The following is a 21201-nucleotide window of genomic DNA, read 5'->3' as shown; positions in this document are numbered from 1 at the left end:
TATATATAATTGAATAGTGGGTGCCAAAGTTCTAAAATGCACTCCTTTAGTGTATGGACGCTTGAACTGTCAGTCAGAAGACGCTGGCTGGGTTGACTGGCTGCTTTGTGCAGTCCCGCCCAGCGTTTCAAGGTCTTTTGCATATGGAAGCTGATTGGACTTCACTGCATTCCACACCTCAAACTCACCCCCCTCCCCGCAAGGCAGTTGGAATGTCAGTTGCATATGGAACCTTCAAGGTCTTTTGCATATGGAAGCTGATTGGACTTCACTCCATTCCACACCTCATACTCCCTCCCCCCCGCAAGGCAGTTGGAATGTCTGGGGTTGTGTAGGTCCCAGGATCATGTTTTAAAAGCTGCCTGGGGGATTATGGACCATTCACACACTTTCAACCTTAACATACCTCATAGGGGGAGAGGAGAATGATGACAGCTGCTTTGGTTCCCACTGCAGGGAAAGACTGCCCTTTCTCTAGGCAGAGGCTGGGGGGGGACATAGGGTTGCCAACTCCAGGTTGGAAACTTCCAGGATATTTTGGGGATGAAGCCTGCTGAGGGTGGGGTCTGAGGAGGAGGAGGAGGAAGAGGGGGACCTCAGACAGATACAATGCCATACTCCCCACCCTCCAAACAAGCTGTTGCCAGTCTCCAGGTGACAGCTGGAGAGCTCTTAAAGCTCTGGTGCTACTTCAAAGTGCTGCAATTTATTGACAGAGTAGTGTTTTGGCAAATCTTTAGGAATTGTTTGGTGCATTTACGATGGGGCACCCACCCAGAGCCTCTGGCATTTTCTCACTCTGCTGACATCAAAACCAATTTAAGGCAAAATAAGAGGCTACTGAGAGGGGAGGAAATAAAGTTGCCAGCTTTAGGTATGGAAATTCCTGGAGATTTGAGGAGTGGAGGCCGGAGAGGGGGACCTCAGACAGGTTACAGTGCCATAGACTCCACCCTCCAACCCAGCTATTTGCTCCTGGGGAACTATTGTTGCCAATCTTGGCCCAGCAGCCATCAAACCATTCTCTTCAAGCCCCTGCTGTGCAGCAGACTTTCCCCTAGGGTTGCCAATCTCCAGGTGGGACCTGGAGATCTCCCACTGCTACAATTGATTTCCAGATGACAGAGATCAGTTTCCCCTGGAGAAAATGGCTGCTTTGGAGGGTAGACCCTATGACATTATACCTGCTGAGTCCTTCCGCCCGCCCCCCAATGCTGCCCTCTACAGAATCCACCCCCCAACACTCCAGGTATTTCCCTCCTTATAGCTGGCAACCCTACTTTCCCCTCAGTGCCTGATGGTAGGCAACTTAGTTTGGTCCAGTCACCTACTTTGGCCTTTGGGAGAAAACATATTGGGGCCAATCCTGATAGGGTTGCCAACTCCCGATGGGAAATTCCTGGAGATTTGAGGGATGGAGCCTGAAGAGGGTGAGGTTTGAGGAGGGGTGGGACCTCAGACAGGTACAATGCCATAGACTCCACCCTCCAAACCACTCAGTCCCTCATGGGGAACCATTGTTGCCAATCTCCAGGTGAGGGCTGGAGACCACTCAAAATTACAATTGCTCTGCAGAAGGGAGGGCGGAAGTCAGCTGAAGTCAAAGGGGCAGATAATGGTAGGTTGATGGTTAGCTGGGAAGGAGATGGGGTTGCCAACTCCAGGCTGGCAAATTCCTGGGGATTTGAGGGGTGGAGCCTGGAGAGGGTGGGGTTTGCGGAGGGGTGGGACCTCAGACAGGTAGAATGCCATAGACTCCACCCTCCAAACCAGCCATTTCATCCTGGGTAACAATTGTTGCCAATCTCCAGGTGAGGGCTACAGATCACTCAAAATTACAACTGCTCTTCAGGGAGCAGAGATCAGTTCCTCTGGAGAAAACAGTGGACTCTGTCATTATACCCTGCTGAGGTCACCACAGCAAAATGACACTGTTTGCCCAAAGCCAGAGCACTCCCCCAGAGCCTCTTTCTAGATCTCGTTGTATTTATTTCCACAACGGGCTTTACTGCTAGTAAGAACATAAGAGAAGCCAATGTTGGATCAGGCCAATGGCCCATCCAATCCAACACTCTGTCACACAGTGGCCAAAAATACCAGGTGCCATCAGGATGTCCACCAGAGGGGCCAGGACACTAGAAGCCCTCCCACTGTGCCCCCCCCCCCGAGAATCACTTGCCCCAGACTGAGAGTTTCTATCTATACCTTGTGGCTAATATCCACTGATGGACGTCTGCTCCATATGTTTATCTAATTCCCTCTTGAAGCCGTCCATGCTTGTAGCCACCACCACCTCCTGTGGCAGTGAATTCCATGCGTTAATCACTCTTTGGGTGAAGAAGTACTTCCTTTTATCTGTTCTAACCTCTCAGCAATTTCATTGAGTGCCCACGAGTTCTTGTATTGTGAGAAAGGGAGAAAAGTACTTTCTCAACCTGCTCTATCCCATGCATAATCTTATAAACCTCAATCATGCTACTTTTGCTATGCTTCAGTTCTTCCTAGTGGATCCAGACTTCTAAAACCCTAATGTATTGATTACTGAATGTCCCATTCTGTTGACTGTACAGACTCACTATGTGTAATCCACCTTGAGTCCCCGTGAGAAAGGCAGACTATAAATAATGTAAATAAATAAATAAATTAGGCCAACTGCATCCACCAAACAGCATATAGTGCTACCACTGACATTAGAAACCAAGCACAAGAAAGGAATAGATGAGTGTGACTTTTGTGCTCTTGATTATCAAGGGGATGGAACTAGCTCTCATTAACATTATTTTGGAATTTTAAAAAACTTAGAGCCTAGGAGTGTACAATCCCAACAGATTGTTAGTAAAAATGAGAAATGCAAAACGTAGAAGGTTCTGCTGGCCAATAAGATATAAAAGACTGTATATGAACTCCATTTGGCCATCAAAAAAGCGCTCAGCTAAAAAGGCTATACATATTAGAGTGTGGAGTTTGGCAAATATTAGTAGGGTGAGTAGGATTAGGGGGGTGTAAAAAGGATTCAGCAATTGTTGGGTAACCCTCATCCATGGAAAAAACATACAGCTGCCCACAGAGGCATAGGGAGCCAGACAGCCTTTTAAACCCAAACCATTTAAGGCTTAATGGGTACGATCTCACACTTAGGTACAGCTTTGGGTACTTGCATGTCCTACTGAAAGAATGAGAGATATTTTTAAGGATCACCAACTCGTAGGATTGTATCTGGAACACTCAAGCCACTTTAGTTACTGAGGGAATACCTTAAACAGAGACACAATACCATTTATTTCTTTACCTTTGGTAGCTTCTGCCTATTGAGGAACAGAGGTACAGCGTCTCGACCTGCATTCACCGGTATCGTTTCTTTTATCTCAATAGTGTCATCAGCCAAAAAATAATGTAGCACCACTTCTCGAACATCCCCAAACATGCTTTCGGTGTCATCCCACACACCATAAAAACGTAAAACATGTCCATCATGCTCCAGAAACTGACAAAGTGTATCAAAGCGCTCATAGGGACGCAAAGGCTTCATATCGTCTATCAACTGCACATCAAGAGAGAAGAAAACTTCAGATGCATCAAGTGACATGTTCATGACCAAGTTTATTTTTTTAGAGAAAACATGAAACAGTTTTTGGGAAAAAATATGCTTTGCACACTTTTTTGGGGGGAAATCCTTGTTGCATCAGGAGTCACCATGGCAAGAATTAGAAATATTTTGACTCTGCCACTTGTCACAGTAAACCAATCAGAGCTAAGGCTTGTTTTTAGGCATGAGCATTTCAAAGGAGTCCCACCAAATTAAATATCTCTTTAATGTGAACAAACTTTTTCAGAAAGAGCAGCAGTTCTCAAGAGGGGGGGGGGAATCACCTCTTTCTTCAAAACTGCAGTCCCTCCCTCTCCTTAGTACAGGGAGGGATCATGTGGCACATCATGTTGCAGCAGCCACTTGGAAGAAGGCACACCTACCTTTGAAGACCCTTTAAAAACAGAAATAGTTCCATTGATCTTTGAATCCGGACCATGCTTTAATAATCAGATCTCTATGTGCAATGATTTCAATAGACTTAGGCAGGACTTATGCAGGACTGCACTGGTAGTGATCTTGCATGGGCCATGAGAAATGTGCTTTCACTAGTGAAACTGCAATGCTTTGATCATTCCTGCAGAAAATGTCACATCAGTAAAACAGAAGATAATGGTAGAAGCCATAACTCAGTAGGTTATGTGTGTATGCACATGCATGCAAAAATGTCACATTGTTTTGAAGTAATTTGACAGTCAGTATCATTATGTCATCATACAACTAATAATATTTTGATGTCCAAAAGAAAAAATATATTGCAGTTGCACTTTTCATAAAATATAATCAGAGGGCAGAAATAGACATAAAAGGAATTGAAGATAAAGATCAGTGGTTATAATAAAACTAGCTGTTCTGCTGGTTATAGATATCACTCCTTACCAATGAAATATCTTGGAAGGAATCAGATTCTACAATGCACTATTATAACAACCCAGGGACAAATGATTCTCTAAACCTACTATGGTGTGATGCAAGAATCCGGCTAGATCACAGCTTGACTCATCAGATTAAGTCAGGCTTAAGATATACGTTCCCAGTCAGTTATTCTGCATGCCAGCTAAAGTACCAAGTATGGTAAATAAGTAACAATCACAATATAAATAGACGTATAGCTTTCCCAACAGCTGTTCTATTCAGTTCAAAGAAAAATGCTACCATTGTGATTTCCTTCCTACTAGAGACTAACGGGGGGGAAATATTAATCCAGTTAGGGAAATATAAAGCTGTGGTCCCTGGCTCATTATCTAGAATTTGCCCTGACTCTGTATTTTACAGTACAACAGTAGGCCAAGCCCAGTAGTAGGGGGAAGAGTACACGGAGTCACCTCAGTGGAGCTGAATGTTCTTAAAGTGTCTGTTTGACATGTTCATATGGTTACATTGCAGCTATTGAAAACTTAAGATGTAGACAAGATACCTGGAGGAGTGAAAACCACATGCTGTATAAATCTCTTCTAGAGATGTGAAGACAACCACATGCTGTATAAATCTCTTCTAGAAGGTAGGTTCCAGAAGATACTGCTTGGGACTTCTATTCTGCCCCATGACTTTTGGTTTAAGGGTACTGTAACATTCCTTCTTGCCTCCTATGCCATTTAACATCTCTACAAAGCAGCCGAGAAAGATCATCCACAGATTCATGACACAGTGCCATCAACATGCTGATAATATACTTTTCTATCTCCCCTTTCTGATTTCTATCTAATTCTAGAGAGGTAGTGGACATGTTGAAGAAGAAGAGGAGGAGGAAGAGATTGGTGTATACTCTGCCCTTCACTACCCGAAGGAATCTCAGAGCGGCTTACAATCTCCTTTCCCTTCCCTTCCCCACAACAGACACCCTGGGAGGTAGGTGGGGCTGAGAGAGTTCTTTCGAGAACTGCTCTTTCGAGAACAGCTCTGAAAGAACTTGTGACTGACCCAAGGTCATGCCAGCAGCTGCATGTGGAGGAGTGGGGACTCAAACTGGTTCTCCCAAATTAGTGTCTGCACTCCTAACCACTACACCAAACTGGCTCTGGGGAGAATGAAGGCCTGAATTAAAATTAAACTTAATACAGAAAAACGGAAGTGATTTGGGTCAGGAATCAGCCTGTTCTAGAGAGGATTGTTATTATTTTGTAGTCAAATGACAGGTGACCCATGGTGACCCTGTAGGGTTTTCCAGGCAAGAGATGTTCAGAGGTGGTTTGCTATTGCCTGCCTCCATGTCATAACCCTGGTATTCCTTAGAGATCTCACATCCAAATATTAGCCAGGCTTGATCCTGCTTAGCTTCTGAGATATGACGAGATCAGGCTATCCTGGGCTATCCTGGTTAGAACAGAGAGGGTTATATTTCCCCCCAAAAAAGATTAGATACACACTGTGAGTGTTCCTGGAGGCCTCACTGTCTGGATAAATAAGTCTTTGACTGCAATCCTAAGAAAACTCCCCTTGGAATAAGCCCCACTGAATGTACCAGTAGGATTCTGAGTAGACTGGGTCTGAATGGAAATAAGAATTTCTTTTACAAATTACATTCATGTGATAGAGTCATTTCTGGGAAAATGCTTTTAAATCTAGAAGATCTAATCAAACTCCTCAACCTTGCACCTTGTTCCTCTTTCTTCCTTCCTACTGGTGCATGCAGCCTTCTTCCTACTCACAATCACACATGTGTTGGTAACATTGAGATACTACTGCAATAGGCTTTACTTGGGGCTGTCCTTGAATTCAGTTCTGAAATGTCAACCATCACAGAATGTAGCAAGAAGAGTCTTGACTGGGACGCACCAGAATTAGCACATGAAACAGGTCTTGTACCAACTACATTGGTTACCAATTTGTTCCTAGGCTAATACTGGTATTGACCTTTAAAGAAGAGAAGAAGAGATTGGATTTATACCCCACCCTTCACCCAGAGTCTCAGAGCAGTTTACAATCTCCTTTCCCTCCCCACAACAGACACCCTGGGAGGTAGGTGGGGTTGAGAGAGCTCTGAGAAAACTGTTCTTGAGAGAACAGCTCTGAGAGAACTTGTGACTGACCCAAGGTCACACCATCAGCTGCATGTGGAGGAGTGGGGAATCAAACCTGGTTCTCCTAGATTAGAGTCTGTGCTCCTATCCACTACACCAAACTGTGACATCACCGTGTCGGTGATGCTGCACAGTGATGCCCTGGTTTAAGGGCAAAATCCTATGGTTTTAGGTCAAATTTACAATAGAGCATCGTGTACCAGAGCCATCGTGTACTTGATGATGTCACTTCTGGGTGACATCATAGCATCAGGGACATTGTGCCCAGATATGGTTGTTTGGAGGCAGAGTTTCCCCCACCGGCCAGCTGGCCAGTAGCAGGCAGAAGTCCCCAAAGTGTGGAAACCCCCACCGGGACCTGGGGACTGGCAACCCTATACTTTATTGACTTCAGGAAAACACTCTCAGTAGGAAACTTCAGACCACTGTTCCATTAAAGACAATAGCTCCAGTCTCTCATGATTATCATCAACCTTGAACTTAACTGATACAGTTAATGGGATCTACCAACGTACATCTACAGGAGGAGCAAGACTCCCTGATATTGAAACTAGGGTTACTTAAAACTAAAGTATCGAAGTTGGATCAAACAAAAATGGATGAGCAGCTAATATTTTTAGCAATAGCTCAACAATAGTCAAGGGTGGGGAAAACAAATATAATAAAGAGAGCCATTTGTCTACAGAAAATCAAATAGTGGACCCTTCGGTTGAGATCTTAAAAGTACCACTGACAATCCAAACTCAACCTTTAGTGTCACTAGTGACTCCCCAACCAAACCAAAAGGGGACTTTACCCAAACAAGTTCAGCTCTCTCCATTAACCCCTAAATCAGTTTTTCAAATATTGTAACTGCAAGAGAGGATTATGATTTTTTTAGAACTGAAAAGTTAGAGAAACCTTTAGAACTTGGCCCAGTGTTGAGCTGGAATGCTGTGGGGCTAAAGAGAGCCCTTCAGGATCTGGAAATTCTACTTTACTTTCAGATATTTGATTGCTTGATGATCCAGGAGACATGGGCTTTGAAAGATATTTCTCTAACAGGTTTTATCTTCTTTTTGTAACCGCCCAGAGAACTAAAGGACATCCTAGTGGTGGCGTAACCACATATGTTTCTCAGAAATTTACCCAACAAAAGCTAATCTATTCTGCTCCCAATAATATTGCTATTGCTCTTCAGATAATAAAGTAAAGGTAAATGTTTCCCTTGCTCGAAAGCCAGTCGAATCCGACTCTAGGGGGTCCATTTCCAAGCCGAAGAGCTAGCGCTGTCCGAAGACTTCTCCATGGTCATGTGGCCAGCATGACTAAATGCTGAGGTGCATGGAACGCTGTTACCTTCCCACCGCAGCGGTACCTATTTAACTACTTGCAATTTCTTGCTTTCGAACTGCTGGGTTCGCAGGAGAGACCAGAGGTTGGCAGGCCAGAGACGGGAGCTCACTCTGTCACACAGCACTAGGGCCTCAAACTATAGACCTTCCAGTCTGCAGCTCAGCGTCTTAACCTCTGAGCCACCGTGGCCCAATTCAGATAATAACTTATAATAAATTCATAATTCTGATTAACATATATTTCCCTTCTCGAGCTACACAAGGAGAAGTAGATGATGAATGGGATTTATTAGAATGCTATATACTGATTTTGCAATCAAATCACCCTGGTGCAATACTCATACTTGCTGGTGATTTCAGTGCAATGATTGGTAACAACAGTAAATCTGATGTATGGACTGTTAAAGTACCCAGCTTATTAGATCTCTCCCACTCATCATATTTCTTAAGATCCTAATATAAATTATTCAGGGATCAAGTCTTGATGTCAAGATGTCAAATTCTGTGGTTAATTTAGGCTTTAGAATCTTAAATGGTGACCCTTGAGTTGATTCGGATGGAGAGTTTACATATTGTTCAAATAAAGGGGCAAGTATAATAGATTATTTTATGATTTCCAAATATAATGCAGGCTTGGTAAGCAAGCTTTCCATTGGGAATCTGCTTGTTAGAAACCATTACTCACTTCAGCTCTCTTTTTTTCTGACATCCCTTTCAAGTTTATAGGAAATAAAATTACAACTGTTACAATTTGTAAAAAGTGGGATTCTCAGAAAGCTAGCAACTGCCAGAGAATACTGTGGTCCAAAGAAGCTAAAGTACTACGAACTATAATTCAATCGATAATATAGAAAACTCTACTGAAAAGTTAGATCAATTGGTTACCCTTCTTTCTTCTGCTTTAGTAAAGTCAATTTATAAAAACATCAGCGAAAAATAGCTAGTTTGACCATGATTGTCAACAATATAAGTTAGAGCTTTAAAAAGCCTACGCAGCATGGAGGAAGTCTGGAACTTTAGAAAGAAGAAGGTTATTTCTTCTCTCAGAACGTCATTATAAGAACTTAAGTGAAAAAAGAGAGAGCATGCAGAAGCAGGTCACTCCAGGCTTCTTAAATTAGTTAAAGAGAAAAAGGAGGGAGCCATTTGGCAAGAACTTAGATATTTTCAGCACGGTGACAGTTTAGCATCTGAGACCTCATTGTCTACCTGGGAAGATTATTTTGAAGATATTTAAAGAAAGAGGTTCCACTTCTTTCAGCACTGACATCTCACAGTTACCTGATTGGCCTCCAGTATCACCAAGAGAAGTTCTAGCTATAATTAAACAAATTAAAATCGGAAAGGCTCCTGGGTATGACTTCCTTCTGGTTGAATTCTTTAAGCTAGACCCAGTATGGTGGGCAGAATTATTAGCTCCCCTATTCACAAAAAAATCAACCAAACTGGAGTAATTCCTGAAAGCTGGAAGTTGGCATTAATTACCCCTATTTATAAAAAGGGGATAAGAATGGATCCCTCCAATTATAGCCCAATTAGTCTACTCTGGATGGAAGAATACAACATAATTTGGCAAGAGCAGTTTGCTTTCGGAAAGGCTGTAAATGCATACAACACTGTTTGATCCTATCAACTCTTGTCAATAAACACATTAAAACCAATAGAGAATCTATATTTGCTTCCTTGGTTGACCTTCAAGCAGCTTTTGATTCAGTATCACATACTAGTCTATGGTAAAAGTTGAACTCCACCTCTATTCCTAAGCGACTATTGGCCCTGATTAAGAATTTATATACTGGGAATGTTCCACAGTTAAAAACTCCCCATATGAATTCATTGAGAGCAATAAGATGTGTCCTAGCTCCACACTTATTCAATTTATATATAAATAATTTCTTCCCAAATCTGCCAAATAATACTGATGTACCATATTTAGCAAACCAACCTCTACCAATGCTTCTATATGCTGATGATGTAGTTCTCCTCAGCTGAACCTCAATTGGCTTGAAGAAACTCATGAATAATTTCTGTGTCGTTTGCGATTGTGAGTTAACAATTAATTTTGCCAAAACAAAGATTCTGAGATTCTCTAAGACAAGGCATTTAAAAGAACATCTCTAGCAAATTTATGGAGAAACTATTGAATAAGTTAGACAGTTTAAATATCTCGGTGTTATGTTTAATGATGACTTATCCTGGAACTCCCATATAAATTCTGTCATAAGAAACATCCAAACGACATTAACCACTCTCAAGAAATTCTTTTATAGCAAAGGTGGCCAACTTATCCCATTTCTGTTAAAATTATATAAGGTCATCATTCTTCCCAAATTGCTCTATGCTGCCCCAATCTGGGTCAATAGACCACCAGATCCTCTTGATAAGCGCCAGCAAACCTTCTTCCGTAAGATCCTTTCTCTTCCTCCCAGTGTATCCTTGGCCATAGTGCGGCTAGAACTCAGACTCCCTCAGATTTCAGCAATAGCATGGTACCATGCTATCAACGTCAGATTATCACTCTTTGAGTCTAATGCTCTACCATCTTTACCGCAACTAGTAACAGCTGATTCTTGGTTGGGAACTTGGCTTAGCCCTACTGACTCAAAGCTCACTATATTAAACCTGAGCCTAAATTCCAGGGTTTCACTGAAAAAATCCTTGTTAACAGTACAAAACTGGTTATTCTAAAAATATTGGGCTATGCTAAAACTCAAAGCTGATTTGAAATGCTCCTCTACCTGCTTCCATATATCTTATCAAAAAATGTCTGAATTGTCTAAAAATTTCTGCTCTTTCATGTTACTTAGATGCAATGCATTACCTTCCGCTGAGATGAAGGGCTGCTTCAAAAGAATCCGCCCTGAGAAATGCTTTTGTACTTATTGTAAGAATCGACTTGACTCAGTCGCCCATATCTTTTTTCGCTGCCCCCATTATAATTCACTTTGCAACCAATATATTACTTCCCGGACTGACCGTCTACAGAATATTTCTGAACAACAGAAACTACATATTTTACTATCAGGCAAGATGAAAAAGTGTAGATGCAATTTAGCCATATTCATCTATGCAACTGCAAATTACTCATAATATACTCTGACGTATGGCTTATAAGATATTAAGTCACAGGGAAAGTACTTGAAGGTGGCCCTACCTACTATACCAGCCTAGACAAGTCCTTAGAGCAATTAATGGCACCTTTCTGCAGGAATCAACCTTATTGTAGGTTAGCCAGGTTGGGTCCTGTGGAATGTCTTTTTAGGGTGCCACAAACTCTGGAATTCTCTCCTTCTAGGGGTGAGAGTGGTGCTACCCCTGTAGTATGCTGAAGACACTGCTATTTAGAAGGCCTCTGACATGAACTGATGGAAGAATACTTTTTTCCCCATTTACTGGTTCAAGATGTTCTTGGTTTAAAGTTCATTTCATCATTATAAATTGGACTGCTGATTTTTAAAAATCTGTTAGCTGCCTCATGAGAGTCAAAAGTGGCGCTCCGAAATCTATTTTTAGAAATCAGCTTGCCCAGCAAAATAATTTGGAAAAGGAGAGGGCAAATGGTAACACAGAAAGTAGTATTATTAATCAGAAAGTCTCGTCTGTTTTGCTTACAACAAAGATCCCAATGAAATCTGCCTCTTAGAAGACGGGAGTAGAAGACAACCCATCCTAATATGTATTTCAAAAATAGGAACTATAACAGTTTTGCTTGTTCACAGAAAATTTTTAAAGAACAGCTTGGTTTTAACAAATGACAATAAATATCTTCAGTAAATATGCAGGACAAAGGCAGTATAAACCTGTCCAAGAAATGTCAGTAGGATTTATTCCACCTAATCTCTCCCTGGAGTGTCCATTCATCATAATGTTTGTCTTCCAGGCCTTAAAACAAACTTGCTATGAATAAATTACAACCTCATTCAGCACAACAAAATGATTGCTAACATGTTCAGCAGAATAAGCAGGATTTTATGTCATTTAAGTGGAATTCTATTAAAAATGGATATATGGTAGGGTTGCCAGTTCCTACCTGGCTGCCAGCAGGGGGATCCAGGCTCCCATATGGGATTTTCTGACACGCTAGCAAAACTCACGCACTGCGATGATGTCACCCAGAAGTCAGGGATGTTGGGGGGTGATGCTCTAGTTTTTGGGCAAAACTCTATGTTTTTTTGCCCAAAAACTAGAGCATCACCCTGACGTGATGACATCACTTCCAGGTGACATCATCGCATCTGGGATGTTGCCTAGCAATATCCCTGTTTGGGAATGGGGCTTCCCCCACTAACCAGCTGGCTGGCAGCAAATCAGAGCTCCCCAAAGCAGGGGAACCCCCACTTCGAGCTGGGGGCTGGCAACCCTAATGTATGGGGACAAGCTGTTCAAATAATCAGAAAATTCACATAGTGTGGTTTCTGCGGCTCTGCTTTATATACCAGAAAGGTGAAGGCAAACACTGGGTTGGTTTTCATGAATTAATATATGAAATTCGGCCCTCACCTTTCTGCACCCAATGATACCCAACTTCAGAGAGTCTGTCCTGTTTTCCCCAATCTAAACCAAATTTTCTTTCAGCTCCTTTCCTCTTATTCCTTGTTCTCCTTCAACTTCTCAGCTCTCAGCCTTCTTGCTTGCCTAACACTAATGTCTCTGTCCCACCTTCTTGCTAACAGAACACAACTCCAGTCTCAAAGGCAGGTAAATCCACATCCCTCAAGCCCGTATTTCATCATCATTCATTCCACTATATTGTTTTGTATCATATATATTTATCTGTGGAAACAAACCCCTAAATATCAAGAGCCCATGAACAAGATGGCATTAGGCATCAGTCAACATTCACGATAGTTTGTTGCGACTACATGTCTCCCAGTAAAGAGCACATGTCCCGGCTTCTGGTTTATGGCGACACGCAGGCAAACACATCTCCCGGATGTCCCGGGGATGTAAACTGCACACCAGCGTGTGGGAGGGTGTCCGATGGATTGTGACCCCCCCCCCGGAGCCTTGGTAAAAGGCCCCAGCCAGGGGGCTTTTGAGGGGCAACCTCTTCGATGGCCGAAAGCCGGAGAATTGAGGCGTGCCTCTGCCCTAAAGGTCCTGCCGCTGAGTGACCGCATGGTATGAGTGCTGCTGACCGGGACAAGCGTTGGAGATCGGGCGAAATAAATGATGACGAGCGAGGCCGAATGGCCAACAATGAACTGTGAGTCGGGTTGAAGCAAGCATGAAGATATAAAAAGAAACTGCCCCCACAAAGAGCAATGGGAAAGCGAGCAGGGGAGGGATCCCTCCCAAACAACGAAACACGGAAGGAAAGAGGGGGAAGTGGAAAAATAAGCGACTAAAACTGTTTTAAGAGACTAACCAGAGCGCAGAAAAGCATTTGGCCGAATATCAGAGTCTTTAGCAACTTCTTTGAAAAGTAAACAAATCCAAAAAGATGATGGGGAAGAAACAGGAGAAAGAGAAGCCGTTGAAATCGAAACTAGGGGCTAGTACTCGAACGGATGGGGTCACTGAGCTCTCAAAGCTCTTAGCTGACTCCCTGCACCCCCTGCTGCATTAAACAACAACTGTCAGTAATTGGGCAGAGTCTCGCAGCGCAGCAGATCCAACTGACCCAAGCCTTAAAAGCAACAGAGCAAATGGGAGAGAAGGTGAAGGAAATGGACGTCACTACTAAAAAAGTTAAGAAAAAGATGCAAAAGCTGGAAATGAAGCAAGCTACAGAAGAGGATAAAGCAAATTTGGTCCTTCGGTTCCAAGGGGTCCCAGAATTTAGAGGAGAGAATCTGAAGCAACGGTTGAGTGAAGCAATAGCCCCAATGACAGATTTAACAGCGGAGTATCTTTGCGGCGAGATGGATGTGGTCTACAGATCTTATTCAACATACATCAAGAAAAATAATCTGCCTGGGAAAATAGGGGTCAGATTCTCGAAGAGAAATGTGAGAGATGCTATTTTGAAAGCAACTTCGGGAACACCCTTGAAAATTGGGGACAATAATATCAAGATTTTAAAAGACATTCCATTTTATATAAGACAGAGGAGAAAGAACTATAAAAAATTAATCATTTTCTTACAAACAAATTCTATCAGTTACAGATGGGTAATCCCAGAATGCATCGTTTTCAAGCTCCATGATAAAAAATAAAAGATTGACTCTGTTTTCAAAGCACGGGAATTTCTGCGAACACAGCTTGGGGAACCAGAGGAGGGCAAAGGGGAGGAAGAAGAAAGCAAATCTGATGGCGAGTTGGGCTCGGGGACTTCGGACGAGGACTCCCCTTCAGAAAAGGGGGTGGCTGCCCCCAAAGGCCTACATAAATTGAGGATTAGAAAAGATAAGAACAAATAAGGGCAGAAGGACTCTGATGTTGAAAAAAATGTTGAAATAACTTGGAAATGCTCTGGAGATCTCTATAAACAGTTAAAGGGATGGTTAAATAATAATAATCTAGCATAACTGACTAAATTCATTGTATTATTGATTGTTTTTTGAAAATAGCATGATGATAAGATGAGATATTGATCTCCTACTCTTGGGTTTTTAGTTAGTTGTGGGTTTCTCTTCTGTTTTCCCTAGTTGTAGTTCCCTTCCCTATATTTTCTGTTGTAGTTTTGTAGTCTACAAAAAAAACCCAATAAAAACCTCCCCTAGGGGGATTGAAGGGGAAAAAAAGAGCACATGTCCCTGGGCTCAATTATCCACATTCTTTGCATTAAACTGTTTTATTTATTTTTTGAATATTTTTTATCATTTTCCACACCTTAAAACATCACGCATCTACACACCACCACCACACACACCCTACATATAACAGAAAACCAAACATTTCCCCTTTCCAACAACATAAAGCATCACATCAATCAAATAACGTACTTCACTAGAAATTCATTTCTTATTCTCAACCTTACTAACAATTTATATCAAGTACTGTAGCCCAATTTGCATTACCTTTAGAACATATACCCTATCTTAACTAAATTTCACGCTCTAACTAACCCTATAACCCATACTAAATAATTTTATATTTTATCTACTGCTGGATTAACTATAAACATACATTTCCTATAAATCATCTTCATTTATAAACATACAATTCCTATGGGTCTACCCCTTTAACACTGTAATCTAATCTTACAGATTTGTAACTAATTAATCATAGTTTGTTATTCTTAATACGAGACCTTTCTGAGACCTATGCACACACAAAATTTTTTTGCACAAATAATTAAATATGAATCCCTACAACAGACTTATCATATTGTTTTTTCAAATATCCTCCTTTGGTTATCAATTTATTCATCATATTACCCCTTTTTAAATATTTTTCCCCATCAATCTTCTTACAATTTTTAATTTAATAAAAAATAGCCTCACCATACTGGCTGAAGTAATAATAATAATAATAGAGTGGAACAAACATAAATTAAACCGTTTACATAAACATAATCAAGGTCATTAATCCATTTTATCAGGTATGAAATGTAACCATTAATCTATCTTTTATAAAGTTTATTTTTCCTTCTAAGCATCTGCAACCTGGTTTTCAGCCAGAGCTTATCTGCATGTCTTTGGTCTTTCAGCCTTTTTTGGCTTCCAGAACTATTCTCTCTCTCCTTAGTCACCTGGGCTTTCACTCAAACTGGCTTGTTTCCACTCTTCGTTTTTTCCCGTTTCTTCCTGTCTCGCCCTCAATTTTCTCAAAATTTCTGCACATGCCTGTTTACATCCCTCTTTAACCGCTTCTTTCAAAATAGTAAGAAACTGTTCAATATTCAAGTTGCACAACACCACATTCTCGTCTGTCTCCTCCATTACCGTCTCTCCCTGCATTTTCAACCTCTTACTCAATTCAGCAGTCAGTTTTCAAAAACATAAAGTTCTCCTTCGTTACAAATTGTTCATCAATCCTTTTCTTCCATTTATATCCTTATTACTAAGACCCAGTCCACCAAAAATATGAAGGTATTAGAGCTCCAATTCTTCTCCCCTCCGAATAGCAGCACAACTTTAAGTCCCTTTATTTTCTCGGCCGTGTCTCACCCATACTGTGGACTTTCCATTTGGGGATTTTACTTATATTTTGACTCACATTTTCTTCCCGTTCTATGATGCTGTGTTGAATTGCCACCTCGTGTTGATTAAAAACAAGTCCGGATGGCTGCAGCTTTTCCGAGCATGGCAAACGCCATGTTCTTCCCCTCAAACGGTCCCGCTTCGGGGCTGTTCCCGGTCACCCCCCCGCGTGCCGAAAAACGGGGAGGGCCAGGAAAGACGCCCCATGCTCCGGCCCCCTCTTCGGGAGGACTGGCCAAACTCTCCTGACTCTCGGGAGGATCAGAAAGAGCCGTAGAGGTTCGGGCGGGACGGAGCAAAGCCCCACTCCACCCGTACGCTGCGCCGCTATCCTCTCCTTCCGCAAATCTCGCATTAAACTGTTTTCTTATAAACAGAGGAGAGGTGCATAGCTGTCACAGTGAGAAAGGCAGTTTAGAAATGAAGCAAGCAAGCAACATTTGCTCCTGAATTAATCATTATTTTCAGCTCAAGGGCCTGTATACATAACTAGCTCTGCAAAGATGTTGGAAAATCATAAGACACGGCAAATGCCTTCAAAGTCATCATCTTAAAAACCTCAGAGAGATGGGACAGACATACAATGTTAAGTTGCAGCACAATCTATCATACTGTTACACAGTTCTCAGATCGCTGTGTAGGCTGAACTAGCCACCTGGATCCATGCCACAGTAACTCTGATACTAGACTACAGCAATGCACTGTACACTGGTCCTCCCCTCAAAATCAATCGGGAAACTCCAACTGGTGTAGAATGCAACTGCTCAGCTATTATCAGGGAGCTAGATGGAGCCTGCATATTACTCCCATTCTGCAGACACTTCATTGGTTGCCCATTTGTTACCAAGCTGAATTTATGGTATTGGCTATCACATACAAAGCCTTTCATGGCTTTGGTCCCTCTTATCTTAGTAGCTGTGGGTGTGTGCATCATGGAATAATTTGTTATTAATTTTGTATTTATTAAAAGACATCACTGGGTTGATTTCCTATCACTGGAAGATCACTGGAATTTTGTGACATCTTAAAATATGTGTTTTATTTGAAAGTATACAAACAAAATGCAAGTGGAAGCAAAGAGACACTCCTGCTGAGCAGCAGATACTCTACCCTCCACCCCAGAGGGGGAAAGAGGGAGGGAGGGAGGGAGAACTGCATCCTAAGGTGCTTCAGCTAGCTAAAAGCTGTTTGCTCCTCAGTGTCTTCCAAAGTCAAAGCTGCTGTTCCTTCACATACACATACTTGAACCCAACTCTCATCTTGGCGGGACCACCCTGTGCAGGTTCTGATGAATACTTACCAATCCTATTGGGAGATTCTCCCTTAATACTTAATTCTGATTGAGAAAACTTCATCTGACTATTCTGAGTTATTAATCTAACAAAGGAATGGTCAACTAGCTGCAGCAATTAGGGCTGCCAACTCCCCCGGTAGGGCGGAAATCCCCCGCCCCGGAGGCCCCGTTCCCAGACGCCGGGGAATCGGGGCCCGGGGGGAACCCCGCCCCAGCGTGCGCATCACCGGAAGTGACGTCGCACGCTGGGGGCGGGGCCACGCAATTTGAGGGGAAAACGCCCAGCATGTGACGTCACTTCCGGTGATGCTCTGGCGGCGCGCGCGCGTGCATCCCCGGCCAGCTCCCGGAGCGAATGGACGCTCCCCCACCGGTAAGTGTTTTGAATTTGGCAACCCTAGCAGCAATACAATATACCTGATTCACAAAGCTATCTAATGGATACTGGTTAATATCTGAAATTTCATGCAATACACAACAAACAAACCATATTTACTAAAATCTCATTTAACTCTGAAACCATCCAATTTTGCAATGACAAATGATAAACAGAACACTATGCAGAAACAAATGTGATACAATTTTGCTTCTTTGTTCTTTGGCCCTTTAACAGAAAGAGAATTTTTCTATTCAGTTAGGAAATACACAAAATAGATTTTACTGTATGGTCTGTTAGATGTATGCATCTTACTGGAATTTATTTCTCTTGATAAAAAGTACATAGTTGCAAATGTATTATCTCTGCATTTTAAATTTCCTCCTGTGACAAGGTTGAAATAATCTTTTCTACACTATAGAAACATTTTTATTGCTTTAGCACTACAACCTAGTTTCACTAGCCAGTATCTTACCTTTTGACGCTCTTTGGAATAGGGGTCTTCTGGACGATTTACTGAAGGATTTAGTCTGACTCCTATCTTCCTCAAAAAATGCTTGGTGAACTGATCACAATCTATAATCTTATATCTTCTACCATAAAAGATCACATCTTTGTCAAGGTTGAAATAATCCACAGTATAGAATTGATCTTCATCTGGAGGTGGAAGTGGAATCCGATGACGCCGAATAAGAGTTCCTATATTGAGTAGTGGGTGGAAAATGTAGTTAAGATTTTTGTTCCAAAGTCTATGTTCAAACTAATGTTATAAGTATGGAAAATACTGTTCTAAGCTAACACTGGTTATAGCCTAGCCAGAAATTTCACTCCTAAAGAGCAATTAGAGCCATTGTCTATAGTCAGCAGATACCATTAGTAATCCTTGGATATGTCCATTTTAGGCTGGAGATAAGAAATTCACCCTAACAAGTAATTTTATTTTTCTTGTTTAATGTCTTTATTTTCATTTACATATTGTGTTTGTGTGTGTTGAGATGCATTCTTAGCAGGCTTTGATCTATTTGACAATCGGGTTGCCAGGTCCTTCCAGGCAACCGGCAGGGAATGGGGGGAGCCTTACTGGGAGCTGTGAGTTTCTTTGCACATTTCAGTGACATGCCCACATGACTTCCAATGTGACCTGGAAGTGACATTAAGCACATCAGGAACATTGGGGTAACTCTCTGGTTTTTAGGCAAAAATACCTATGGAAGAACTACCATAGAGTTTTTGCCCAAGTGTCGCCCCAATGTCTCCAACATGCCTACATCACTTCCAGGTCACACTGAAGTCACGTAGGCACATCGCTGAAATGTCAGATGTTCCTCCCTCATTTTGGGGGCATCCCCCCCCTGCTGGCCAGCTGATCTGCGACGGAGAGGTGAGGCCTGCCAGCAGGAGACCCCCACCAGGGGATCTGGTATACCTATTTGACAAACCTATACCAGTAACAATTTTGCCATACGAGGAGGTAGGTGGGAGGAGATAATATATAACAGTGCATTCATGCTAAAAAAAATTCATCACCAAACAGTGTGTAGGATTGTTTTAGTTATGATAACTATTTGAAGGGGAACTTATTTGAGGGAAGCCTTTTGCTACTTGTTGTGAGCAGTTTTATATCCTTCTTGTGCTTATAGTATCTTGGCCTATCTCCCATAAATCAGCTCTGCTTGACTTTCTCTTTGTCTAGAAGAACGGATTGTTGTTGATAGCTTTCCAAAAATGTAATAATCTTACAAAGCTTGGCTTTTGTCAAAGAACTACAAGATGTTCCTTTAACATCTGGCAAGTTTTTAGATAGGCTATAAGCTCTTGAATAGGCTAAGCTTGCACTTGGAGTTTGGCATGGACCAGTATCCCGCAATCAGCATAAAGCATGCGGAATAATGCTGGTGAGCAGCTGGTCATTCCTATAGTATCAGATGAGGAAAACTGCCACTGAGCCCATCCCAGAAGGCCTGCAGTGACAGACTCAGATCGCAAGGATATTTATCTCCTTCTTTTCTGCTTTTTTCTTATCTTGCAAATCAATATACCTTCCTTTGAAACATTAAAATGTGATCTATAAACTCGTGTATGGTATGGCTGTATGCACTAGCTTTGTGTATGCTGTTTCTCTGTAACATTGCCACTAAGCCAAATGGTGCGATTTCCCATGAAAACATGTTGTTGTCATTGTTTTAAAATAAATTATTGTAAATACACATGCATTTGTATTTGGTATGGAGCTAAAATGGGACGTGTTTGTGCTTGCAAAGAATTGTGTTGGTCCAGAGAGGCAAAGATGTAGGCAGATAAAGTTTGGCTCATGCTTCAATTAATTACTTTACTGCACTCCAGTGATCTGGAGCCCACTTAGGCTCAAAGCAGGCAAAAAGCCCAAAATCTTAAAACAGTAAGGTTCAAAAATGACTTTAGGTTTCTGTTTTTAAATGTATCTTGACAATAAACTGCAGGAAATTTTTGTCTGGAGAACATTTCGGTCAAGGCCAGTAGGGTTACCTTAGACTACTAAGAAAAAATTGTTCCTGGGCAGTGGAACAAAAATCACTTTCTTAGCACATTTTTCATTTTCACCTAATGGCCTGTATGCTCCATTATCCTCTTCCAACAAAGATACCCTGATCATAAATATATACATTGCCAATTTTTTGAAGCATTTGGAAATATCAGATGCATTAAGAGAGTCAGTGATTCACTGGATCTGACTGCAGCCTTATGTGCCTGACTGCACTTTCCATCCTTGGGGGAAGCCCGCCAGCAGGCAGCTTCTCTCTCCTATACAACTGGCTGACCTTGGGGAAGTTGGCCAGCTCCTTCTTAACTGCTGTGGACTGTGAGAGCTGGACTACACCAGGAACAAAAGCTAACCCCCCAGGGATGGAAATAACCTTTCCATACCAGAGAACACCAGTTAGCTGGGGTTCAGTTAACAGCAGATTATGTAGTATAAGTCTCCTCGTGTTGTCCATCCCTGAACATGGAACTTTTTTTATTATCACTTGCAAAAGCATTCCAAGTTTAGAAAGATAACTGGGATTTGTATGTCTTTTTCAAGGTTATTGTTCTCACTGTCTTTCTTTGATTTATGTATATTTTGATCTGGTATTTATAATGTTCATTCCAAACGATGATTTAGTCCTGATCTGTGATTGAGACCCAACCAGCCACAAATTCATTTTGGTTGTGTGCATTCTATACGTAATCAACTTGCTTCCAATTTATGGCAACCTTATGAATTAGTGACCTTCAAAACATTCTATCATTAACTTAATAATTTTGGTTACACAGATTTTTTTCTAGTTCAATAGGTACACTGCTAACACTTTTATATTTCACATTTTGCTTCAAGATGATTCCCTATGACAGCAGAGAAGAGAGGGCTACAGCTGTCTATTTGAAGCTGGTGCCCACCTACCCAAGAAATCTATGGATAAATAAACAAAATATTAAAATTTCTCAATATATTTTGCATAGTTTCACTCAAAGCCCCAATTCATA

At 41.7% G+C, this 21201-nt stretch overlaps 1 protein-coding gene across 1 annotated transcript in view; it reads right to left on the bottom strand.

Moving 5' to 3' along the window:
• The window catches only part of EFHC2 (EF-hand domain (C-terminal) containing 2), a 74253-nt gene that overhangs the window by 37735 nt on the left and 15317 nt on the right, over window positions 1–21201 (bottom strand). Inside the window, exons 4-5 of the mRNA XM_015409801.1 lie at window positions 18173–18396; window positions 3290–3541 (exon numbers count right to left, since the gene is read on the bottom strand). Coding sequence (XP_015265287.1) covers window positions 3290–3541; window positions 18173–18396 — 476 coding nt within the window. The remainder of the gene's footprint in view (window positions 1–3289; window positions 3542–18172; window positions 18397–21201) is intronic.

This window comes from Gekko japonicus, unplaced genomic scaffold (assembly GCF_001447785.1).
Source record: "Gekko japonicus isolate JY-2015 unplaced genomic scaffold, Gekko_japonicus_V1.1 scaffold4, whole genome shotgun sequence".
Lineage (NCBI taxonomy): Eukaryota > Metazoa > Chordata > Lepidosauria > Squamata > Gekkonidae > Gekko > Gekko japonicus.
The sequence above is the reverse complement of the archived record's forward strand: the minus strand, read 5'-3'. Positions and strand labels throughout refer to the sequence as shown.